Consider the following 25063-nt stretch of genomic DNA (forward strand, 5'->3'; position numbering starts at 1 on the left):
TTTTCATTTTTGCTTTAGGTTTTTCTGTGACTGTGGTGCTGGAACACTCTCTAACCCTTGTACATTAGCTGGTGAGCCTACACATGATACAGATACATTATATGACTCTGCTCCACCTATAGAATCTAATACATTGCAGCACAACTGAATTCCTTCCCTAAAGAAAAAATCCTGCCATTCTAACACCATAACTTAAAACTTTTTTTTTTTTTTTGGAAGAAGATTTAAAATATTTGCCCATGCTACAGGAAGAGACTGTATTAAAAATGGATACACAAGGTCAGTTGACACTATGAAGCTCAAGCTACCAAAAAGAAAGTGGCAATATATTGACTCAGGATCTCAAAGCTGGGTGTTTTAGCATTACTGTGTAAAGACTTTTGAAGGGACAGAAGTGAAGAAAATAAGCTGCAATTTTGTACAGATACCAACTTCTGAAAAGCTGGTGTTTTTACAACTAGCATTGAATGCAGTCCAATTTGCAGTAGTAATCTTCAATAGACAAGCAGCTTTGTTGCTGCCTTTATGGACATGGGTACCAATTGCTTTTGTAATATGGTAAAAATGTGAGCTAGCACTTCTGCGTTTCTTTTGATTTTTTTTTAACATGTATTCAGATTGAGAAATATGATTTTAATGCTTTAATCTCATGTAGTTTTGTTTTTAATTTCAAGCAAAATCTTATTGTACTTGAATGTGCCCTGTTTTGTTAGCACACCTAGACTTGCTGTAAACTGTACTCATGTCCCAGTATGTACGTTCTTTCTATGAAAGAGAAAACACTAATCTTAAATTATATCCAGCAATGTTTCTGGTATCCTTTAAGAAAAGTTAAGACTATTATTTCCTTCCCTTCCCTGTGCAGCATTCAAAATCACCCCTAGAAAAAGTGAGTGTTTTAATGAGACTTCCTAGGAAGGGATGCACTGTAAAACAAAAAGTATTCTTGTAACTCAGTTTTGTGAAAGGTAAAAACTACTATGTTTTAAAGTACACTTTAGAAAGTCTCTTCAAAACAGTCCTGTATTTGAACTCTGTTCATAGTTTTTTTTTGAACAGTTTAGACAAAACTGCTGGAAATTAAAACAATTTCCTGCATTAAGCTGAGACCAGTGTGTGTGTGTGTGTGTGTGTATATACACACACACACACACACACACACACACACAGCCCTATACAGTTTCATAGCTCCCCCTCCCCCATTTATGTGTATTGGTGACAGTGGGTATAAACAGCCTGAAAGTGTATGCATGTACCATAACATCTAGACTTAATATATTGTGGAGTATTCAATAACCATTATGTAGAAGGTAGGTAAGAATTAAAAGGGTTTAATTTCCTAGAAAGAAAATGGAAAAATGGTCATTTTTAAAAAATAAAGTTTATTAGATCATAATGTTGTCTGAATTTACCACCTTTGTCAAAAGTCAACTCAAAGCTTCCAACGTAGTCTATAACTCCTTAATCAGACTCAGCAACTTATGGAGAGCTTCAGCATCTAGAGTCGACCTTTCACTAGCCAGGCAAACTTCCCTTAAAATAAAAATAAAGATTTTTTTTTTTTTCTTTCCACTTTGTCACAGTGCATCATCCCTCCTTCCCACCTTTTCCATTTTTTCAAGAAAACTCTGGCCTTATCTAAATATAATTACCGAAATAGTCGTAGTGACTGGGTCATCTTCTCAAATTCTCTTGCTTTTCTGTGTCCCTTTTGAATAACTTCCTCTGGAAGATTAGCAAGCCTTGCTGCATTAAAGCCATAGCTCTTAGGACAAGCTCCTTCAATGAATTTATAGAGGAAGGTAATAGTCTCCTGGCTTGGGTCTTCACATTCATTTTCTACCATGCATGCCTTAAAGAAAAATATTTTATCAGCTATATTATGTGTTAGCAATTGAAATGTTGATTGATACCCTCAAAAAAGTGAATACTTTTTGAATAAACAGTTTGCACATACCATATGTCCTAGGCGCACAGCAACATTTTTAGAATAATCTTCTACCAGTGAATGATAGTGGGTAGAAAACAACGTACGACACTTTATGGTCTCAGCAAGTTCTTTAACAACTGCATTTGCTATTGCTGTCCCATCAAATGTTGCAGTACCTCTTCCTGTGAAAGTGAGATATATATTAAGTACAAAGGGGGAGAGGGCTAGAAAAGTACTATCAGTCAGTATATCCAAAATGTTCTATCAACAGGCCCAGAAAGAACACTAGGTCCCCTTTAGCCCTTGGGGAGTAGGATCTAAGAGAAATAATTCCCATATAACAAATTATAATTTTTGAAGCCTTAGCAATTAATAGGTAATCAAAATAGAATTTTATAACATACTCCATCTGGTTCTAAGGGTATAACCTTAAGACAATCTAGAAAAGTAGTTCTTTCTACTATTGTTTTTAACATAGCTTTCAAATGACAATTTTTATGTCTTACCTAATTCATCCATAAGCACAAGTGAATGTGCTGTTGCATGTGTAAGTATGCTGGCAGTTTCACTTAATTCAACAAAAAATGTACTTTCACCTAGGGGGGTAAAATCACATCACAAAGGAATGATCATTTTAAGAATCTTATTAACAGCAGATTCACCTCGAACAGCATATTCAAACCTACCACAAGCTAGATTCATCTTAAGGAAGTATGAAAATCTTAAACCCTAAAAGTAATGTTAACATCTGAAGCAGTCTGCTTTGCATAACACCAAAAAATAATTTTATACTTCAAGTGAACTGTCAAAGCTTGTGCAGGGTAAGGGGAACCAACTCACCTGACATTATTCTATCTGAGGCACCAAGTCTAGTAAACACTCTGTCAACTGGTGTGAGCCTACACACTTCAGCAGGCACATAACAGCCCATCTGGGCCATTACGGCTAATAGGCCAGCCTGTGAACATGGAAGGAAAAGGTGTTTGTTTATACGAGTCAGGTCCTATTTTTAAAACATCCTCACAATCCTAAGTAGATTGATTCTGTTTTAACACCTCATTTGCTAAGAGAAAAGTGAGGCTTAGGGAATGCTTAGGACCTCTGGCCCACCTACTACATGAGTGAATTCCAACCTTCTAGGAGTTCCTTAAGACTACTGATACCTAGGAACCAATTCTGGATCAAAAGAATCTACTTCAGGGAAATGCAACTCCTGCTTTTTCTGTAGCCATTTTTCAGGATTTCCGCCCCCCCCAAGAAGTTGAAAACTATACACACTGTGAGTGGAAACAATAGTACAGGAGAATAGGAGGAATAAGCAAACTATTTTTCCTTTACAACCTTTTAAAATGTAAATATGATGTTTGGTCACTGGCCAACCCCTGACATCAAAAGAGAATCAAAAAAGCCATCATAGTATTCCATAAAAAGCAGTTCCCAAATCACTACAAGTCTTTTTATTTGCTTCTCTATCTGAAAAAAGTCTGTCATGGGTCTTTTACAAGGATTCCTACAAATGAGTAATTTAAAACCATTAAAAGTGGGCAAGACCCTGGGTTCAAACCCTAGCACCAAGAACAAATAAATGAATATAACCTGCTACATTTCAAATTTCCATATTCTATTTTTGGTCTATGAATACCTACCTTGTTGATTTCAATCAAGTCAGAGTCTGATAACCTGAAACCTACCTTCCCACGTCTTTGGTGCTTGGGGTTGAACCCCTGGTCTTACACATGCTGTGTAAAACACACTAAAACTGAGCTACAACCCCAGCCAAAAATTACTTTCTGATTAACAAAACATTAAGAATAAGTTACCTGTCTTATGAGTGTAGACTTGCCCCCCATATTCGGTCCAGTAACAAGCACACAATAAGCTTTGCCATTTTCTTTCTCTTCTTCCTCACAGCCTATCAGAATGTCATTAGGAATAAAATCATCTCCAAAAAAGGTCTTCATAATGCAGGGATGTCGTGACCCTTTAAGCTCTAAGAAAGGGAGAATGTCTTCTCCTGGTAACAGAATCACTGGGCGACACATAGGACCATCAGCACCTTGACTATAGTTAGCTAGGCATATTAAGACATCTGTGGAAGAAGATAAATGGACTTCATCATTTGGGGGGGGTGGTGAGGACCTTGACAGGTAAACCATCATACCCACTAGGTAGCACAGACAGCTTCTTTAAAAAGTCATCCAAAATGCATTTCACTGAGTTGAAGTGGTAATGCTTCACAATACTTTAATGAATGAGAAATAACTTGGCTTTCAGCCTAAGAATTTCTCCCCTCAAGAGTTAGCCTCTAACATCTACACCAGAAGACTGTGAAGGGAACTTTTAAAATAGAACAAAAGAGACAGTAATCTCTCTTGATGTAATCCTGGGACTAACATTTTTGGGGGAAGCAGAATGTTCGAGAGTTGATATATAAATATTCAGATAATCTTGGGAGCCAGATAAACTGACCAGTTTCAAACACCTGTGCTAAAGATTTTAAACTACCTAATTACCAAGTGCAGCACACTATAACAGAAGGATGCTATTTATTCTATACCATTAGATAGTTGTGTTCAGATCAAAACAGTTTTGTGTGACAAATTTGAGCACAGGGTTGGATGGGGTTGAAGGCCAGCAGCAGAGTGCATGCTTAAGGCCCTGGGTTGGAGCTCTTAAACACTGTAACCCCCCCGCCCCCAATACATACACACAGAATCTGGGCAAACTATGGTTGCTATTTTTAGAAAAGCAGACAAAAACTCCACATAAAATATGAAACAGAAAGTCTCTAGACACATTCATTGGTCATGACATTTAAAGATTATCAAATTCTAAGTACACAAATCAGGTCTTTTTTTTGGGGGGGTGGGGGGGTTCCTGGAGATTTAACCCAGGGTGATTTACCATACATCTCTTACCCTTTTTATATTTTGAGACAGGGTTTCACTAAATTGCTAAGCTTGACCTTGAACTTGAAAACATCCTGCCTCAGCTTCCTGAGTCACAGGGATCATCAGTGTGTGCCACCATGCCTACCAAATCAGGGCTTTTAAAATCAACTTCCAGGTAGAAGGCTCTGATCATTTCCAACACTCACAAAAATGCACAGTAAAGAAAGCATGACAGTCTGGGTAAAGGAGAAAAAGGGAAGCTTTAATTTTGAAATGTGCAAGCAAATAGACTCAATAAATACAAAGAGGGAAAACAGGCAAAGAATAAAGTCTAAAAAGTGATGGAAGCCAGACAATGAACAATGAATGATTGCCTGTAATCTTGGCAACTCAAAGAGGCTGAGGTAGTAAGACCACAAGTTCCAACCTTGGCAACTTAGTGAGATCCTGTCTCAAAATATAGTTTAAAAGAAGGGCTGAGGATAATAGCTCTGACAGTGTTCACACGGCATGCAAAAGACCCCGAGTTCAATCTCTGGTATCACAAAAAAAGTGATGGGAGAGTCTTAAGTTAGCATTAAAAACAATTATCTATAAAAATACTAGAAAATTCGATTAGAAGTGAAATTTGGGAAGGTAATATAGCTCAGTGGTATAGAGTGCTTGCCTGGCACACCCAAGGCCCTGGGCTCTATGCCCAGTGTGGCTAAATAAATACATGAAAATGAAATCTGAGCCAGCATCATCTAAAATAAAGCTTGTGGTTGAGCACAGTGGTGCACACTCATAGTCCCAGCACTTGGGTGGCTGAGGCAGGAGGATCTCTGGAGTCCAGAAATTCAAGACCAATCTGGGCAACACATCAAGATCCCATTTTAAATAAATAAAGCTTGTCTCGTAAATGAACAAAAAGTTATGTTCAATTCTTCAAGACTGAAAAAATGCCAAAGGACTGATAATTGAGTTTTGCATTAAATTGCTGTGGGCAACCTTGTCATGTTGCCTAGTGAGGCTCAGGCAAGCATGTGTGTGTCGATACACATACCTTTACTTAGATTTAGGGATACACAACTAGGACAGAGCATTACTAACCAAAGTCTGAGGAACAAACTTGTTCAAAGGCTTACCCAAAACTGCAATGCACTCTACAGCAGACTGCCAGTCCTTATAATTTTTATCAAAGTTATAGAATAGTCGCCGCATGCAGTCCTTCAACGATGTATCTCTACGTTCTTCAGCATTTATCAGATTAGCCAACTTCTTCTCAATAGTTTTGGTCCAATATCGTTTACAGCCCTTCTTGGTAGATTTCAGCTCATATTCTTCTGGCAAATTATGGGTGGTGAAATTCTCTGGAATTTCCAGCTGGTAACGGTTCCTACCAATCCCCCAATATACTATGGTCCTACAGCCTATTCGATTGCGCTGTTTCTCTAAGTACTCCAAGAGGCTTTGTTCATTTTCTCTTATGTCAGCAAGAGCTTGGTCATAATCTGAGTCAAATCCTGCTTTGGGAGTAATCAGTCCAGTCTTTCGAGCTTTTTCATGGTCAAAGGCTGTATCCCATCGGTTCAGTTCTGAAGTCAAATCAGGAAAGCGGCCTTCAGGATTTTTTGTCTGTAGAGTAATAACCTGCTTAAGGATTTTGGATTTAAAATCATCAACGACTTCTTCCATAATTTCTATAATTTTACACATTACTTTGAATCCTTCAAGAGCAGAAAGAAAATCAATAATCTTTTTTTTGCTGTATGTAGTTTCTTCATACATTATAGCCCTACTATCAGGGTGGTTCTGGCTCTTTAGGGGAGACCCAACATTATGAATTTTACTTAGTAGCCTCTCAAGATCTGGAAGCTTCTTTAGAAGATCTGTGACTTCAGAGATTTTGTCAGGCACAACCATGAGGTCTTCTATGGCATCCAGACGGTCATTGATTGCAAAAGGGCTACACAGTGGGGCACAAAGCCACTGTTTTAGGAGTCGTTTACCAAAAACAGTATGGCAAGTATCAATTCTTTCTAGCAGGGTCCCTTCAGTAGAACCATTTGTCCCATTCAGGAAAATCTCCAAGTTGTTTAATGTCACTGCATCCAGCACCATTCGTTGATTGGCTTTAGTAAATTTAGCACCAGATTTTGTACTGACCATGTCAGAATCCAAGGGAATATATTCTTCAAAATTAGCCATGGATAAAAGTTCCTGATCAATAAGGCATTTTTTGAGGTAGAAGACACAACCGCCTAGAGCAGAGAGAGCCAATTCACTTTTTTCTCCTGGTGTCAATCCAATGGAATCAGACTCTGAGGTCATATCTTTAAGCACCTGGGGCAACATCACCCCACTGTCCTCATTCAGTTTTTCAGTAAAATAGCCTTCTTCAAGGAGAGTTCTCAAAGTTTTAGCTGCATCCCAAAATTGAGACCCTGGTATCAGACCTTCCTGAAGAGAAGAGGACAATGAACCCTTTAGGATTGCCTTAGTTTCCACTGAGAGATTGCCTTTCTCAAACAAGATTTGTACTGGAGGGTAGTGTGCCACTAGAGTCCTAAATCTGGAACAATGACGATCATCTGAAAACTGACCTATGAAAAACTTTCCCAGGGAAGTATCAACAAAGCACACACCATATACACGTGTGTGGCCAGAAGAATCTTCCTCTTTTTCTTTGAGGCTAAGAAGATACTTACTGTAGTTCTCAGAGGGATCACCTTCCAGCACACTGTAGGTCTGTGTACCCTTGGTAATAATCCTACAAATTTCTCTCTTTACCACTCTGTCATGCTTAGATATATGTGCCATCTTTCGGCATCGGGCCTCCATCATCTCAGGAGTTTCAATCTGTTCCACTCGTGCTACTTTATAGCCCTTCTGCACCAGGGAATCTGAGTACCGGCCAAATGCAATTTCAGGAAAACCAGAATGGGCCCAGTTGCCTTTCATGAATACCAGTCCCAATTCATTGACTCCAATAAGAGCATCCATGTGGTACAGTTCGTAAAACTTCCCCACCTTATAAAAGATGACAAGATCAAAGTTCTGGGACTTAATCTGCCACCACTTCCTCATCCCAGGAGTACAGGAATTAAGGAAATCTTCAGGCACATAGAGTGTGGATGCATCAAAATCAGGGTGATCAGGCCGCCTCCTATGATCATCTCTTCTCTTTTCCTTCTTAAGCCATTCTAAAGTTTCATGATACCAGATAGTGGGACGACTACTGTCATCACTCCCTCCACTAATATGGGCTTGAGATTCAGAATTTTGAGGGGCAGAGAAAGCACTCAAAGTATTTTTGGTTTCTGATAAGATGCCAGTTGCTCGTTTGGTGGTTGAGGGCATTTCCTTCCTTGAACTTTTCCTTTTAAAAGCACTACTTCCAGTCACCATTCTCTTACGTTTTGGAGCAACTTTGACAGGGCTGTCCAGGCCTTCGCTCTCACTATCCCCAACTCCACTGCTGATTTCATCACTGCTTCCTTCCTCCTTAGCATCTGGTTTGAATTCTACATCAGAGCCACCAATGTCACTCTCAGAGTCTGATATGACCCTTCGTTTTTTTACTTGACGGCTACTTCGCCTAGATCCTTCCATCTTAGGCTTCACTTCCTCTTCACTCTCAATTTCATTATCTTCTTCACTCTTATCTGATGCATAAGTTGCACTTACCTGCCAAACAAGGAAAGGTATTTAAAAACAAAGAACTGGGATGTAGCTCAGTAGGAGAATGCATACATAAGGCCTGGGTTCCATCCTTAGCAACACACATAAATAAATAAATTAAATAAAGCAAAATTTGTAGTTACAATACTACTCTGAAATCTCCCTCATGCTGCAACTTTATACACCTCTAGAAATGAGAAGCGTTTTCCAGGAATATCGATTTCAGTTTCACCTAACATTAAAACAAGTGTCACCCTGCAGGATTGACTGCTGTCATGGGAATTCTATCCTATACAACAAAATGAAGCTTGAGCATGAATGTGTGCCACACACTAGTAAGTGATGTCCTTGTTAATAGTCAAGGCTACAGAAATAACTTTTAACTTCCCCTTATATCTGATACCTTTATTTCAGGGTCACCTCTCCTCCTAATAAATAGACATGTTATGAAACTTACCAGTTTATGCATTCTCCGGTAAGAAAACAATTAGCAATCTATACCAGTTCTAGTGCTTGCCCTTCCACAAACCAGCTATATCACCTTGGGCATGGAACACTGACATCGATCTCTTACACATGTAAAGCAGTATTAGGGTTAAAAGCAGTATTAGGGTTAACTGTTCTAATTGCCATCCATTTCTAAACCTGATTAATGTTATAAACCCTAATCTCAATCTTAGAATACTATGTTAACTTACTTATTAACATTTTCTCAACTATAAGAAAAAGAAAGAAAACAAAATTGAGCTGAGTTACAGCAGAATCTCCTTTGGGAGGCAGCTCATTAATTTCCTATGGAATAATGATCTTGTTTGTTTTAAATTAGCTCTGTTCATTTCTTTAACAGTTTTAATTCAATTAATGACATTTGAAACTAATATTGTATTCCAAGGTTATTGGACATCTACTTTTACCAATGCAAGATACAAAAAAAAAAAAAAAAAGAGCTGGAAGAGCTCAAGTTTGCAACAACCCTCAGCATTTAGCAAAGCCTTAAGCAACTTAGTGAGACACTGTCTCAAAATTTTAAAAAAGGGTTGAGGATGTGACTTCAGTGGTAAAGCACCCCTGGGTTAAATCCTTAGTACCAAAATAAATAAATAAATAAAATAAAAATAAAAATAAACAGTATTAGAACTAAAAGCATAAACCTGGAGAATTACAATTTCCAGGGCATAACTATACCGTCATATTGAAGCCTACTAGACTCCATGACCAATTTTATAAATGTTCTTACTATCCCTCTCTACTTAACAAAATGTACTACCTCTTGTTACATGTGCCTTGTCCTACCAGCAGACTTGAGAACTTAGGTAAAAAAGGTCACCAGCAGTTGAAATTCTATGTAACCTAATTTAACCTCCAATCTGGGGAAGTACAGAAGTGTATTTACATGTGCACACTGCACACATCCACATATATATATGAACTTCTAAAGTAGGTGCTTATAATCCCAGAAACTTGGGAGGCTGAAACAAGAGGACTGCAAATTCAAGGCCAGCCTTGGCAACTTAGCAAAACTATCTCAAAGTTTAAAAAAAAAAGGGGGGGGAGGGGGGCACTGAGATGTATGTAGCTCAGTGGTAAAGGATCCTAGGTTCAATCCCCATTACCAAAGGTAAGGGGTTGGGGAGAAGGAAGGAGAGTTATTACTTTAGTATATCCCTCCCGCCACCACTTCCCCCACCACCCTTCTAACAGAAATAACAACTAAATGTTATATCCCACCTCCATCTCTTCTTCCTCTTCTGGCTCTGAGGGCTCATCACAAACTGCCAGTTCAAGCCTCTCAACTTTGTCTTTATTTAAGGCTTCATCTGCACGTTGCATTGCTCTGAGTATTTCAGGCTTCGAACTGTAAAAATGACCTCCCTTCTGGGCCTCCTTTGATTTTGAACCTAGAAATATATTTGTAAATAAGAATTTACTGGACAGTTGACTCCATTACATTTGCCCTAATGAACAAGAATGACAATATCAGCTGGGTGTGGTGGCACACTCCTAATCCTAGTTATTGGTCTCCAGTTCTGGGCCAGCCTAGACAATATAAATTTAGCAAGACCCTATCTCAAAAGAAGGGCTGGGATGTGACTTAGTGATTAAGCACTTGCCCTAGCATACACAAGACCCTGGGTTCACTCCCCAGTGCTATTTAAAAAAAAAAAAAAAAAAAATGGTAACAATCAAGTATAATTTCTAATGTCCCATTATTCACAGGAAGAAAATTTCCCAGGAGAAAATGACCAATGAAATTGAAATCACTAGGGGCTGGGGAGATAGCTCAGTCGGTAGAGTGCTTGCCTTGTAAGCACAAGGCCCTGGGTTCGATCCCCAGCACCCCCCCCCCCCCAAAAAAAAAAAAAAAGAAATTGAAATCACCAAATTTACCTCCTTGAGGTTGCCCTGTTGGGTTACCTAAGACCACTTAGGTAAAAGTCTCTCTTCTAATGCCTTAAGACCAAAGCCCTAAACAGGCATGGCACACCTCTTCATGTAAAGCAAGATATGCAAATGTGGTTTGTTTGGGGACCAAAGGCAGTCAGATCATAGATATTTAAATAAAACAACTGAATAACCAAATTGTTATTAACCTACTTATAAGTAGACTACCATTTTGGAAGGGTAATCCAGTTCATACTATGAATATGTTAACCCCCTGCCCCAAGAGTATCAAAATGCACCTTTCAAAGGTGCCATGGCGCACACTGTTAATTCCAGCAGCTCAGGAAGCTGAGGCAGGAGGATTCCAAGTTCAAATTCAGCCTCAGCAACTTAGACCCTGTCTCTAAATTAAAAATAAAAAAGAGAGCTGGGATGTGACTCAGTGATTAAAGTGTCCCTGAGTTCAATCCCTGGTAAAGTAAAATCTTTCCATGTGGCCAAAACAGCACCTCAACAAGAATTAATTTAAATATACAATTTTTTGTTTCTTACAAAATAAACACTTTTCCTTTATAATTCTCTCATTTAAAATTCATATCACAGGGCTAGGGTGTGGTTCAGTGGTATAACACTTGCCTAGCATTATGTGAGGCCCAGTGTTCAATTTCAATCCCCGGTTCCCACCAAAAAATAACTTCACTGTAATATTAAATGACATTTCTATTCACTCAGCAAAATGCTAGGTACAGAGGATCACAAATCTAATGTTATAAATTACTTCTTTCTTTCCTAAGAGACATAAGCAGACATGGCAATGTCTCTGTTCTGTTGTTCTGCACAAATATAATCATCATTGGGGGAAAAAAAATCTTGATGTCTGAATTAAACATATCCAAAACATAGTATTTCAACAGAACTAGCAACTTTCATGTTACCTAAGATAAACTAAAGCTACAATTTACCATCTCTCTCTCTCTCTTTGGTACTAGGGATTGAACCCATGGGGGTGCTTTACCATGGAGTTACATCCCCAGACCTTTATATTCTGAGACAGGGTCTTGCTAAGTTGTTGAGACTTGCCACAAACTTGTGATCCTCCTGCCTCAGCCTCTAGAATTGCTGGGATGATAGGCATGCACCACTATACCTGTCTCATTTTCCCATTTTTCTGAAGAGGTAACCAAAGCACTAAGATAAATCAGACAGTGAACATGAACTTTTCCCAAAGTGCCTAATGCAGCTACACTTCATGTTCCACCCCCTTCTATCTAGAGATAAAATTGTTCCAGAGAACACGGAGATTGGAGACGATCCCAATCTCTACAAATCTAAGACAAAAATTCAACAAAAAAGGCAAAATATTTTTCACACATGCCTCCCTCTTGAGTGAGTGACTGATTAATATGCGTGTTCTGCAACAAATGCTATCTTTAAAAAAAACAAACAAACTAGGTGCAGGGAATTGAACCTGGGGCCTTGTGCATGCTAGGTAAACACCCTACCACTGAGCTACATCCCCAGCTCAGCAACTGGGAATTTTAAAAAGCAAAGAGCAGGGCTGGTGGTATACCACAGTGGTACAGTGGTTGCCTTGCATGCATGAAATCTTGGGTTCAATCTCTAGCATATCACACACATATGCACAGGGCAAACAGCAATATGTACAGGGATAATTTTATAAAGTAATGACAACATAAATGTTAACATTTTCTTGATCTCTTTTTAAGTCATTCTGCTCAAGCTTTTTAAAAATCTCAAAACTATTCCTGAAGAAAACCTCATTTATCATCTGGTACAGTAAAATAAAATGACGTATCACTTTCTATATAAGTATCAGGAAATAATTTACTTCTGTCAGTTGGCCAGGATTATACAGCAAATTACAGAAAACAGAAATTAAATTTCCTGATTCTCTTTCCATCCTGTATATCTTTAGCTGTCTTCAGTGTCCTCCACCTTCTGCAGGATGAGCACATGCTCAAAAGGTTATGATTCCTAGGTGTTTCTGGGAAACTTACCCTTGTTCTAATTCTACAAAATGAAGCTAAACAATATATTAGATTGCCTGAAGATAAAAGACAAGGACTTGTTCATGCCCTATTATACAGTGGACTATATTCTGAAATCATATTTTGTGTGCACAGTATATACTAAGGGTGAACTCAGCCCAAGTGAGGCTAACCACGAAGGATTGCTGATGTGTGTGACAAGGTTAGGCCTGGGGGAAAATTATGGTTCCCGAATTGTGGTGTGAAACAACTCAGATGTGCTCATGGGTGACAATTTGAGGCTAGTGTGCATCTCTGTCTTAGAAAAATGTCCCTGATCTATGTCTTATATCCTGTTCACATTACCTATGTTTTAACAGGTTCCTTCAAGATGGTGCAGTTTTACCTTTCTCATGTTTGAATTTCAATAAGATTATTTTCCCTTTAAGAGCTTTTAACTGCTGTCATTCAAATATAGAAATAAAAATCCCAAACCAGGTGTGATGGCACATTCCTATAATCCCAGCGACTTGGCAGGCTGAGGCAGGAGGATTACAAATTCAAAACCAGCCAAGGCAAGTTAGCGAGACCCTGTCTCAAAATAAAATAAAAAGAGGTGGGGATATAGCTCAGTGATAGAGTGCTTGCCTAGCATGAGGAAAGCCCTGAATTTAATCCCAAATACTGCCAAAACAAAACAAAATCTTGGCTAAAAACCAACTCCTCTCACTCATGTGTATGCCCGCATGCCCACAATGACTCTTACCTGTATATGGCTTTAACAGCCTTTTGCTAACCCAGCCCCTTGTTGGGCTGTCATCAAAAAACTGTACATGAACACGGACTGATTTCCCTTTCTCACGGATGAATGTTCCATCAAAGGGGTGGTTGTAAACCAGGCAAGGCCACCAGGGGTAACCCTCCATCTTAGCCCAAACCAAATCACCTGGTGAGAAGTCACAAGAACTGCTGCCAAAAAGAAAATACATGTTAGTTAATGTTGAATTACTTCAAAGGCAATTACCTACAAACTAATAATTCTTACCTACAAATAGAAAGTAGAATATAAACAAACTAATAATGCTTTTTTAAGTTTTAAGATAGACAAATACATTAAATTCTGGTACTTAAATATGAAATTCCATCTCGGAATCAAAGTTTCAAAACCATGGAAGAGCCAGGCATAGTGGTGCACACCTATAATCCCAGCACCTCAGGAGGCTGAGGCAGGAGGATCACAAGTTCAAAACCAGTCTCCTCAACTTAGCAAGACCTTTCTCAAAATAAAAAAATAATAATTTAAAATAAACTATGGAAGAATTCTGATAGAATGATGTTGGCAAGATAAAGACATAGACTTCATTAATATAAAACATACTACTTGCTAACCAATTATGTAATATTAGACTTTGCTTAGAATCTGTTTCCAGGTAAGTGCCTATGTATTCTAAACACTCCAAGACTATTCCAAACAGTACCCAGCATTCTACCATCCTCTTATCTCCTAAACTAGTTCTATGGAAAAACTGAAGTCAATGTGCCAAAAACAGTAAATACATAAGCCTACAGAATTAAAAAGATCAATTCTTCATAACAACTATAGTAACACATACCTATAATCCCACCTATTCCAGAAAGGTTGAGGTTCAGAGGCCAGTCCAGACAACTTGGTGAGACCCTGCCTCAAAATTAAAATTAAAAAAGGGGAAGTGGATTGGGAATGTACCCATCATGTTGAGAACCTGGGTTCAATCCCCAGGACAGCTGGTGGAGATGGGGCAGGACAATGATTTAACCATTGAGGATTTTCTCTTTTGAGAGGAAAAGACAGGGGAAAAAGGAAAGAATCTAGGTAAGAGACTATAAAAGAAACCCACAGTGATAGAGAGGCCACAAACAGCTGATAATCACTAAGATTTTCTGGGCCTGCTTAAAGGTCTTTACTGAAGAACTACAAAATAAAAATAAGCACATTACAAACAAGAAAACTTAAGACAGTTCTGAAAAGCAGTCAGCCGAGCCAACTTGATTTAGACCCAATTATGAAATACAGTATTTCTCCAAAAAATTTGAGTATGGAGCTGGGGTTACAACTCAGTGATAGCACATGCCAGGTCCTGAACTCAATCCCCAGGTCAAAGAAAAAAAAAAGGGGGGTGGGGCGCGGTGAATATAAATTCAGTTTGTACTCTTCTCAAGGGCCTTTGATGAGTTTGGTCTCTCAATAACAGAAATTTACAGTGACCAGTGCAAGTTATGAATACTGCCTCTCTCACAACTTGGATCATCTTCCACAAGTTTTGTCCTCACAATTCAAAACTCGACCATAGCTGTGCTTCCTCCTAACTTACCAATTAGTTAACAAGGAAAAGAAAAAACAAAACAAAACACCTGCTGTCACCGTGTGGAATACTATGTTCACAAGCTGCTTTGTACATTTTTAGAAAAAAAAAAAATTTTCCCCTAAGCTGTATTCCTTTATTCTGCTGCTAAAGGAAGGAAATCAACTTTTGTATATGTAGAGTTCTTAATCTGAAACCTGCCAGTTAACTTTTGCAACATTGGCCAGACAGAGCAAATAAATGGCAAGGAAGACATCACCACATGAAGCATATTTCAGGCTTCAAACTGTGTATTGGTGAAGGCACATTTTTCTGCAGAGGGAAGGGTGAAGATATAACCTCATCACGGGCCAGTTGGAGGCAATTCTCCCCTTGGTGTGTTGAAATTATTAAATACCTAGGATGGTCCCTGAGGCCAAATATGGACAGAGGTTTACAAAGTGTTCTTGGTCCATAAAACTGAAAATGATCATGTCTAAAAGCAATTCTCTCCCTCCTCCCTGTCTGAACTTAGTTACGGAAGAGTAAGGACTGAAAAAGGACCTACCTGGACAGCAGCTATTTCATTTTGTACATGTCTACAAGAGTTAGATATTGAGTTAATGCATCAGAAATTGACAAAAATGCGTATCTTGGGGACACAACTCAGTGAGGGAGCCCAACACGCACAGACCCCTAGGTTTGATCCCCAGCACCAAAAAGAAATGCATTTTTGATTGTTGCTATGTTGCCCTGGCTAGTCTGGAACTCCTTCCCAGCTCAAGTTAGTCTCCCACCTCAGCTTCAGTCCAGAGTTGGGAATTGCCATATCCCCACAAAAAGAAATTTTTTTTTTTTTTTGCAGTATTGAGGACTAAACCCAATGACACCCTAACCACTGAACTATATCCCTAGCCCTTTTTATTCTGAAATAATTACCACACCTGGCAAGAATGTACATCTTGATGGTGTACAGAATGCCCTAAACCCAGTGAAATTCTATTTAAATTCCATTTTGCCTTTTATGAGGGCAAACAAAGATTTCGGGAATCTCACATGTCATAGCAGCTTCTGAGAAATTAAATGACCTGAGTAAAAATGTAAGATTGATGAAGCTTCCTCCTAGAAGTTCCTTTCTATCCTCAATTAACAGTGACTCAGCAGGAGATGCAAGATGGTGGACTAGAGGGAGGCTGCATTCCTTGTCACCGATTCCCTTGCTGTTTGCCCCATTTGTCCTGTCTGCCAGCATGTCGCCTACATTTTGAGTGCAGATTGCTCACTGACTGCCACCTATCAAGACTAACTAGCTCAGTTGGTAGAGTGCTTGCCTTGCCAACACTAAGGCCCTGGGTTCAATCCCCAGCACCGCAAAAAAAAAAAAAAAAAAAAAAAAAAAAAGTGACTCAGAAGCAGGCTCAGTGATGCATGCCTGTAATCACTGTGGCTTGGGAGGCTGAGGCAGGAAGATGGCAAGTTCAAAGCCAGCCTCAGCAAAGGTGAGGTGCCAAGCAGCTCAGTGAGACCCTGTCTCTAAATAAAAAACAAAACAATAGGACTGGAGATGTGGCTCAGTGGTCGATGCTTCTTATTCAATCTTCCGTACCACCACCAAAAAAGTGTGACTCAATCAGCCCAGGCACAGTGGCACACACCTGTAATTCCACCAACTCCAGAGGCTGAGGCAGGAGGATTGCAAGTTAGAGGCCAGCCTCAGGAACTTCATGAGACCCTGTCTCAAAAAAATAAGATTGGGGATGTACCTCAGTGGTAAAGTTTCAGAGTTTAATCCTCAGTACTGAAGAAAAAAGAATAAAGTAATTTGGCCATGCATAGTGGCACTCATCAAGCTACTGAAGAGGCTGAGGCAGGCAGGGCACAACGATGCACACCTGTAATCCCAGCGGCTCAGAAGGATGACAAATTCAAAGCCAGCCTCTGCAATTTAGCAAGACCCTAAGAAACTCAGCAAAACTGTCTCTAAATAAAATATAAAAAGGGTTTTGTGCCCCTGGGTTCAATCCCTGGTACCATAAATAAACAGGCTGAGACAGGAGGATCATAAGTTTAAAAGACAACAAAGACAACTTATAGATCTTGTCTCAAAAAAAAAAACAGGTACAGTGGTGCATGTCTTTTATCCCAGCAACTGGGAAGGCTGAGGCACAAAGATTCCAAGTTCTAGGCCAGCCTCAGCAATTTAGCAAAACCCTGTCCCAGAATAAAAATTAAAAAGGACTGGGGGGGGGGGTGTAGATCTGTGGTAGAGCATTTAAGTGCAAAGCTCTGGGTTCAATCCTCAGGGCCACAGCACCACCACAACAAAACCTCAAGTTTCTGATTGAAACCTGAAAAGACATGTGAAGGGAAGAATAAAACTCACTTTTAAAATTGTATACCTATAATATACAATCATTGTCCTAGTTTTATCCCAAAGGAAAGAACTTGAGCCTTCTAAAAGGGCAATTACCCCATCAAAAATACAAAAAATAATAAATGCTGGAGAGGATATGTGGAGAAAAAGGGACACTTTTACACTGTACATGCGATTGTAAAACAGTACAACCATTCTGGAAATTAATAAGGAGGTTCCTCAAAAGACTAGGAATGGAACCACCATTAAGAGCCAGCTGAACCACTCATTGATATTTATTCTTAAAGAAATAAAATCAAACTATAGCAACATACGCATATCCTGTTTATAGTGGTACAATTCACAACAGCCAAACTGTGGAACTGGCTTAGGTATCCAACAATGGATGGATAAAGAAAATATGTATACACAATGGAGTTTTATTCATCTATAAAGAATGAATTTATGTCATTTGCATGAAAAATGGATGGACCTTGTGAACATTAAGAGAAATAAGCCAAACTCAAGAAAGTCAAGGATTGAATGTTTTTACTTGTATGTAAAAGCTAGAGAGTTGTGAAAAGGAAAAGAAGTGGTGGGAAGGGAAGAACTCATGAAAATAGAAGGGAAATTAGTAGAGCAAAGGAACCAGGGGAAGGGAAGGGGAAATACAGGGGAATATCACTGCCCAAATTATTCTATTACAGTAGTGTATGCATGTCCAAATATGCAACAACGTATACTACCATTATGTACAATTAAAATGCTCCAATAAAAATATGGAAAAATAAAAGGGCTGTTACCACCTGACATGGCAGAGCACACCTGTAACTCCCACTACTTGGGACAGCTGAGGCAGGAAGATCACATGTTCCAGGCCAGCCTCAGCAACTTATCAAGACCCTGTCTCATTATTAAAAAGGGGATGTAGCTCAGTGGTAGAATGCCTCTGGGTTCACCCCAGTACCAAAAAACAAAACAAAACAAAAACTAGCCTAGGAAAGAGTGGATTGCAAGCCAAAAACAGAAATCAAGCAGCTTAATAAAACTAAAGATTTTAAACATTTCTTAAAATTTATCTTCAATGTTCATGTGTGTGTGTGTGTGTGTGTGTGTGTGTGTGTGTGTGTGCGCGCCTGTGCCTGTGTGTATTCTGCCGTCGATCAAACCTAGGGCCTTGAACATGCTAGGCAAGCACTCTTACCACTCGGCAACATTCCCAGCCCTAATGATTCATCTTTGTGTGTATAAACTTAAATGAAAGGTAATTTTAAAATCCTGTCTCTATTGTGCAATTTCCAAAAATGCCAAAATAAATGGAACATATTTTAATATTTGCAAGTATTCAGATTTTTCTTTTTTTTGGGGGGAGGGGGGATGGTGCTGAGGATTAAGAGGTCCTTTATCACTGAGCTACATCCCCAACCCTTATTAAGACTGGATCTCACTAAGTTGCTGTGGCTGGCCCAGAACTTGCCATCCTCCTGCCTCAGCTGCCTGAGGTACTGGGATTACAGGTGTGTGCCACGCCACCCAGCTAATATTTGGATTTTTCTACCAATACTACACACTGTATTTAAAATATGTAAATATAATGTAAATAGGATCAGAGTTGGAATTTGCTAGGAACTGAAATCTGCTATACAGTACAATCTTGTAAATAAAGTGAGAGATGTATAAAACCAGCTCTCAAAAACTTTATTTCTCTTTATCAGTCTTCTGTTATTTTTACTGTAGTTTAATATCTTTATTAATTTAATATCTGTATTATGTAGTTTCTTCTCTTTTTGTTTAACTAGGATTACATTAACATGGCTCTTCTTAACCCTATGCAAAGTAAACCTAGTGGAAAATCTGAGCCAAAGTCAACTCACACACTCCCTCCAAGTAATTGTAAAATACTTTGGTTCATCCTAAAAACCAAAATGAAATGCCAAAATACTAATATTACCTTATGATATAGTTAAATAAGATCCCATTGTGATTTTGCAAGTGTTTTTTAAAGTCGTACAATTTATCTTAGAACATTTGATATGCTTCGGATTTTAAAAATAGGTCAGGGGAAAAGCTAATCGCTCAGAAAAATAAATGTAAAAGCATTCATAGCTGGGTGTGGTGGTGCACAACTGTGGCTTGGGAGGTTGAGACAGAAGAATCATGAGTTTGCAGCCAGCCTCAGCAACTTATCAAGGGCCTAAGCAACTCAGCAAGACCCTGTCTCTAAATAAAATATTTAACAAGGGCTGGGGACGTGGCTCAGTGGTTCAATCCCTGGTACATTAAAAAAAAAAAAAAAAAAAAAAAAAAAAGCTTTCACATATCCAAACTAATCTTAAGTAAAATGAAACCATGCTCCCCTAAAAGAAAGAACTTTCAGATAAAATAATCAAATCAATTTAAAAAGTTGGTAAATCTTGAGTCCACAATGATATGTCTATAAAAAGTTTGAATTTTACTTTCTTCTTGTAGTGTCATTACTTAAAATATATTGCTATAAATGTTTTAACCATGAAAATTCTCAGGAGAAGTACCCACAACTGGTGCAGGCAGTTAACTTTAACAACTCTTTAAAATAAAAAGATTTGTCAGATCTGACATACCCCATCTGGTCTATGAGTGTGGACAGAGGCATTCAAAAAGATTTTTACTGCCAGGTGCAGTGGCATACCCCTGTAATCCTAGGAACACTGGAGACTGAGGGAGGAGAATTGCAAGTTCAAGACCAATCTCAGCAATTTAGGGGGGCCCCAAGCAACTCAGTGATACTGTCTCAAAATAAAAAAATTGAAAGGGCTAGGGATGTGGCTCAGTGGTAAAGTGCCTCTGGGTTCAATCAGCAGCATCCCCCCCCCCCCGCTCCCACCCCCACCCCCAAAAAAACTTCTACTGCCCTCATCAGCCATAACAGTTATCACTGAATTGAGATTGTGAGAAATAAACTAGCTAAGATTTGCTTAGAAGCCAGACTTAAGGGATCAGAAGCCTTGCATATTGCTATTATGACCTTGGTCAATTACAGAAAAACAAAACATTAAGAAAGAGGCCCAATCCCATGGACTCAATAAACTGAGGCAGCTGGGCATGGGTGCACTCCTGTAATCCCAGTCACGGGAGATGTTGAAGCAGGACAATTACAAGTTCAAAGCCACTCTCAGCAACTTAGTAAGGCCCTAAGCAACTAAGCAAGACCATCTCAAAATTTAAAAATATGGCAGTTGTGGTGGTACACACCTATAATCCCAAGAGCTTGGGAGGCTGAGGCAGGTGGGTCAAGTTCAAAGCCAGCCTCAGCATCTTAGTAAGGCTCTGAGCAACTTAGTGAGACTGTTTCAAAATAAAAAAATAAATAAAAAGGGCTGGGATGTAGCTCAGCAGTTAAGCGCTGCTGGATTTGATCCCCAGAAACAAAACAAACAAAAAAGGCTAAGGCAGGAGGATAGCAAGTCAAGGTCAGTCTCAGCAATTTAGCTAAGGCTCTAAGCAACTTAGTGAGACTCTGCCTCAAAATAAAAAGGGCAAGTGGTAGAGTGCCCCTGGGTTCAATCACAGTACCAAAACAAACAAACAAACAAACAAAAAACCAATAAAAAAAGACCCAGGAGACTATGTGTCCTGCTACTTTTCTCTTAACCATTTATTTCAAATCGACAACCATTCCAACTCCTTCCTCTCCCCAAATCTTAATTATCACCAACACCTATTTATCTACACCTCTCTCAACTCCTCCAAACCCTCTCCATTCCTACTCCCATTAATGCAAGTTTTCTCTTCATTATCAAATCAGGTGCCTGTTCTTCCTAACACACAGCCACTTCAGTCAGAGTGATGATACTAAAAAATGTCCTCTGTGGATTTCGTAAATAAAACCCACAGAAGCATTAAACATAAAGAAAAACAAGGGCTGTGCACAGTGGCACATGCCCGTAGTCCTAGTGGCTCAGGAGGCTGAGACAGGATTTAAAGTTCAAAGTCAGTCTCAGCAACTTAGTGAGGCCCTGTCTCAAAATAAAAAATAAAAAGATAAAAAGAGCTGGGATGTGGCTCAGTGGTTAAGCGCTGTGGGTTCAATCCCTGGTCAAAAACAGAGGAAAGAAAAGATGGGCAAATTCAACATTATATTCCATAACTTCTGTTCACCAAAAGATGCCACAAACTGAATGGACCATTCAGGGTGGAAGAAGATATCTGCATCACACATAATTGTCAGGGGGTGGGGAATAAGATTTTGACAAACATTACAAAATGCCCAACATTTTAAAGCTTTCAATCAAGTCTCAGAACAAATACAAATGTCTTTGCAGACCTCATCAGCCTATTGAGTGGATCCCTGCTCTCTTCTCCAAGTTCTGTTCTCCTTCCTTCATTCCACCCACAATATGGTAGGTTCTCTTTCACAGCCAGTTTCCCACTCTGGTCCCAGACATAATTGGCTGGCCCTGTTTGTCGTCCTGGTTTCAGTTTACAGAGCTCTGTTTGAGTTCAAGGGCTGCTTCTTTGCTTGTCCTGTTCACTGTTTCATACAGGATCCACAATGCCTAATGCTGTGCTTGGCTAAGTAGGTACATGAATATTTGTTGAAATAAAGGCCAAATCTTTAGAAATCTGGAATCAAATGCCCATCTTTCTTAAATATCCTGGAATCTGTCTCCATGATGGGAGATCACATGTATACAATCTTGAATATAGCCCTCAAAAAATAAAAAGTAAATGCTATGCTAGATGTACGTAAAGTACAATTTAACAATAAATGACCAGGCATGAAGGTGCATGCCTGAAATCCCAGTGACTCAGGAGGCTGAGGCAGGAGGATCACCAAAGTTCAAAGCGTGGCCCTAAGCAACTTACTTAGACCCTGTCTCAAAATTTAAAAAAGGGTTAGGGATACTACGCAGTTGTTAAGCACCCCTGGGTTCAATCCCTGGAGCGGGAGCGCACAAGCACACACAAAACAAATCAATAAATGCATCCTTTTAGTTTGGATGCCAGAGGAATCAACTCATGCTCCAATAAACGACACATATGCGTTTTTCACCATGAAGAGTCATGGTACATGATGACTGATTCCCACAAGTAGGTTCTACTAACACACAACTATGTGGTTGTTTTCGCTTTCGAAGTGCTGGGGATGGCACCAAAGGCCTTGAAAGCTAGGCAAGGGCTTTACTACTGACTATACATACCCCAGTCCTCACTATACATTTAAACAGCTGGAAAGGGTCGCTTAAGAGATAACCCTGGGCTGGTGTTGTAGCTCAAGTGGCAGAGCACTTAAGCGCTTGCCTAACATGTATAAGACCCCGAGCACCCCAAATATATAAATAAATAACATTGAAGAACTCAAATATTTAAAAAAAAATAATAAAAGAGGGTAAAACTGCTGGGCTTGGTGGCCACACGACTCGGAAGCAAGGGCAGGAGGCCAGCCTCAGGAAATTGGGGAGACTGTCTCAAAAAAAAAAAAAAAATTAAATTAAATTAAATTAAATTAAAACAGAACTTGGAAAGTAGCTCAGCGGTAAAGCGCCCCTGGGTTCAATCCCCAGCACCAAAGAAGAGGGTAACCGAGGCCGGGGATGTAGTGCTACACGTGAGGCCCTGGATTCGACCCCCACCACCACACAAAAGAGTAACGCTGTATTAGACTTAGACTCGGAGAAACCTGAGAATTCCTGTAGGGCACCTTAAACACAACATTTGAAATCGATACTCGGAACCACTAACTAGCTCTCTGATCCTCAATTATTGTTTTTGAGCCTTGATTTCTTCGTCCGCTCAAACGTCTACCATTACACTTTGTGGCTAACAGTCTGTTATACAATAAACGCGAGCTTTTCAAAATGTCGCCCGACGTCCCAATAAAGGGCTAGCCAAGCACGGGTAAAGCACCAAACTACCCAGAAAGCGAAGAGGCCACCTCCGGGCAGGTTCCCCGACAGCCGCGTCCACAAATTCTTGCCAACCAAGCCCCACCATCAACTCCGAAATTAGGTGCCCCACCCTCCCATGGAATCGTGCTTCAAAACTATTTCAAAAAGTAACGTTTTTTTCATTCGACACGAAATTCCACGTGCGCTAGAACAGCTTCTTGCCATTTTCATTTGTCTCTGTGCACAAGCTGTCCACCTGCGGGAGGACCCTGCGGGATCCCAGCCTTGGCAGCGCTTTCACACCCCGCCCCGCCTTCCCAACCTCATTCTGCCCAATCAGGCCCCTTGGCCAGCAGTAGGACACACCCCCTGCGCTCAGCAAGCGTCCACCCTTCATTCCCCCACTTCCCGAGTGCCCCTCACACTGGCTGAAGACCCAGACCTAGGGCGTCTAAGCGTCTGGGGCTCTTATCTACCCATAACAGTGTGCTTCGACCGTCTCCAGGATCCCCAGGAGTCCTTGTTCCCGCTCCGAATTAGAAAACTTCTCGCGTCTCACACTTTGCACCCCTAGCCTCACAGCTGCAGGCGTCCGACCTCCTGGCAGGCATTCCTCCTCCCCTCCCCCGCGCGGCGCTCCAGGCGAGCAAAGCGCCTTTCTCCTCCTGCCCCACCCCCGTGCTCCCATCTCCCTCGTCTCCTCCCTACCCGGAGCTGCATGCAGCTGCTCTTCCTCCCCCAGCCCCCAGCCCCCAGCCCCCAGCTGGCGGAACGGGTCTCCTCTTCCTCCAAAGTCTTAACTCTGCGCGCCTCCTCGCCACCAACCTTTCCCTCCTGCAGGCTATTTCCTTCTATCCTGTTTACGAACTACACTCTCCCAAAGTGCTACAAACGCAACCCCTGTACTCCAGACTCTGTAGGCCCAGCTCCTCCGAGTCCCGGACCAGGCCACACATCCCCACCTCCTCTGGAGCCCCAGCAACCAGCCTCCCAAGAGCTCAGGGCCTCACCCCCGCCCCGCTACCTGGCTGGGACTGCGGGCGCTGCCGACCTCCGCAGCCTTCCGTTGAGGTTCTTCGCCTCAGGAGGAGACGCGGAGGTCCCCAAGGGCCTGTGCCCAGGCCCAGGCCCAGGCGCAGCCTCGCTCCGGGCCACATCCCCGCCAGGAGAAGGGGAGGCCCGGGTGGCCGCAGTAGCGGCACCGCCGCCTTCGCGTGAGGCCCTGGTTGGGGCCTTGTTGGCATTACTCAACGCTGGAGACTTGGGGAAGAAGCTGTATAGGGTGCTTTGTCGCGACATAGCGACGGTAGGCTAGGCCCAACCGTTCTGCGGGCGGAGCGCCTAAAGACTCCGCATCCACCGCGAGGCTCCGGCTGGCGGGAAACCTCGGGGGGAGGCGCGTTCAGCCGGAGGAACCCTGGAACCCGGGGCCAATCGGCAGACGCGTCGGTGTGCGCGAACGGCGTGAGCGCCAGGCTCCGCCCCCGGGCGCGCGTCGACGCGAGAAGGGGAGGGACTGGCATGCCGCGCCGTGGAGCGCGGGCTCCTGACGTCGGCAAGGACCCTGCGGGCCCCGCCCTCATGCAGCGGGGCTGGAGCAGACTGGATCTCTCCGGCCCCAATTGGCCGGTGGCTGCCAGATAGAACCTCCGGAAAGACGTCCTTTTC

The 25063-nt window shown here is 41.0% G+C and overlaps 2 protein-coding genes across 4 annotated transcripts in view; one reads left to right on the forward strand and one right to left on the reverse strand.

Annotated features, from left to right (window-relative positions):
- The window catches only part of Fbxo11 (F-box protein 11), an 87808-nt gene extending 86238 nt beyond the window's left edge, over positions 1–1570 (forward strand). For both annotated transcript variants that reach the window (XM_047522543.1, XM_047522542.1), the window contains exon 23: positions 19–1570. In XM_047522543.1, coding sequence (XP_047378499.1) covers positions 19–148 — 130 coding nt within the window. In that variant the 3' untranslated portion in view covers positions 149–1570. The remainder of the gene's footprint in view (positions 1–18) is intronic.
- On the reverse strand, positions 1363–24799 carry Msh6 (mutS homolog 6). Of its 2 annotated transcripts, none has more exons than XM_047522541.1 (10): positions 24420–24799; positions 13621–13820; positions 10213–10382; positions 5949–8490; positions 3751–4019; positions 2771–2888; positions 2437–2526; positions 1958–2112; positions 1653–1852; positions 1363–1533 (listed from the first exon to the last, which is right to left on the reverse strand). In XM_047522541.1, the coding sequence occupies exons 1-10, from the start codon at positions 24692–24694 to the stop codon at positions 1452–1454; spliced, it is 4101 nt and encodes a 1366-aa protein (XP_047378497.1). In that variant the 5' UTR covers positions 24695–24799; the 3' UTR covers positions 1363–1451. The 2 variants fall into 2 exon arrangements, with proteins under 2 accessions (XP_047378497.1, XP_047378495.1); XM_047522539.1 differs by having other exon boundaries at positions 13621–13823.
- Between the last annotated feature and the right edge of the window lie 264 nt (positions 24800–25063).

The sequence above is a fragment of the Sciurus carolinensis genome, chromosome 13 (assembly GCF_902686445.1).
Source record: "Sciurus carolinensis chromosome 13, mSciCar1.2, whole genome shotgun sequence".
Lineage (NCBI taxonomy): Eukaryota > Metazoa > Chordata > Mammalia > Rodentia > Sciuridae > Sciurus > Sciurus carolinensis.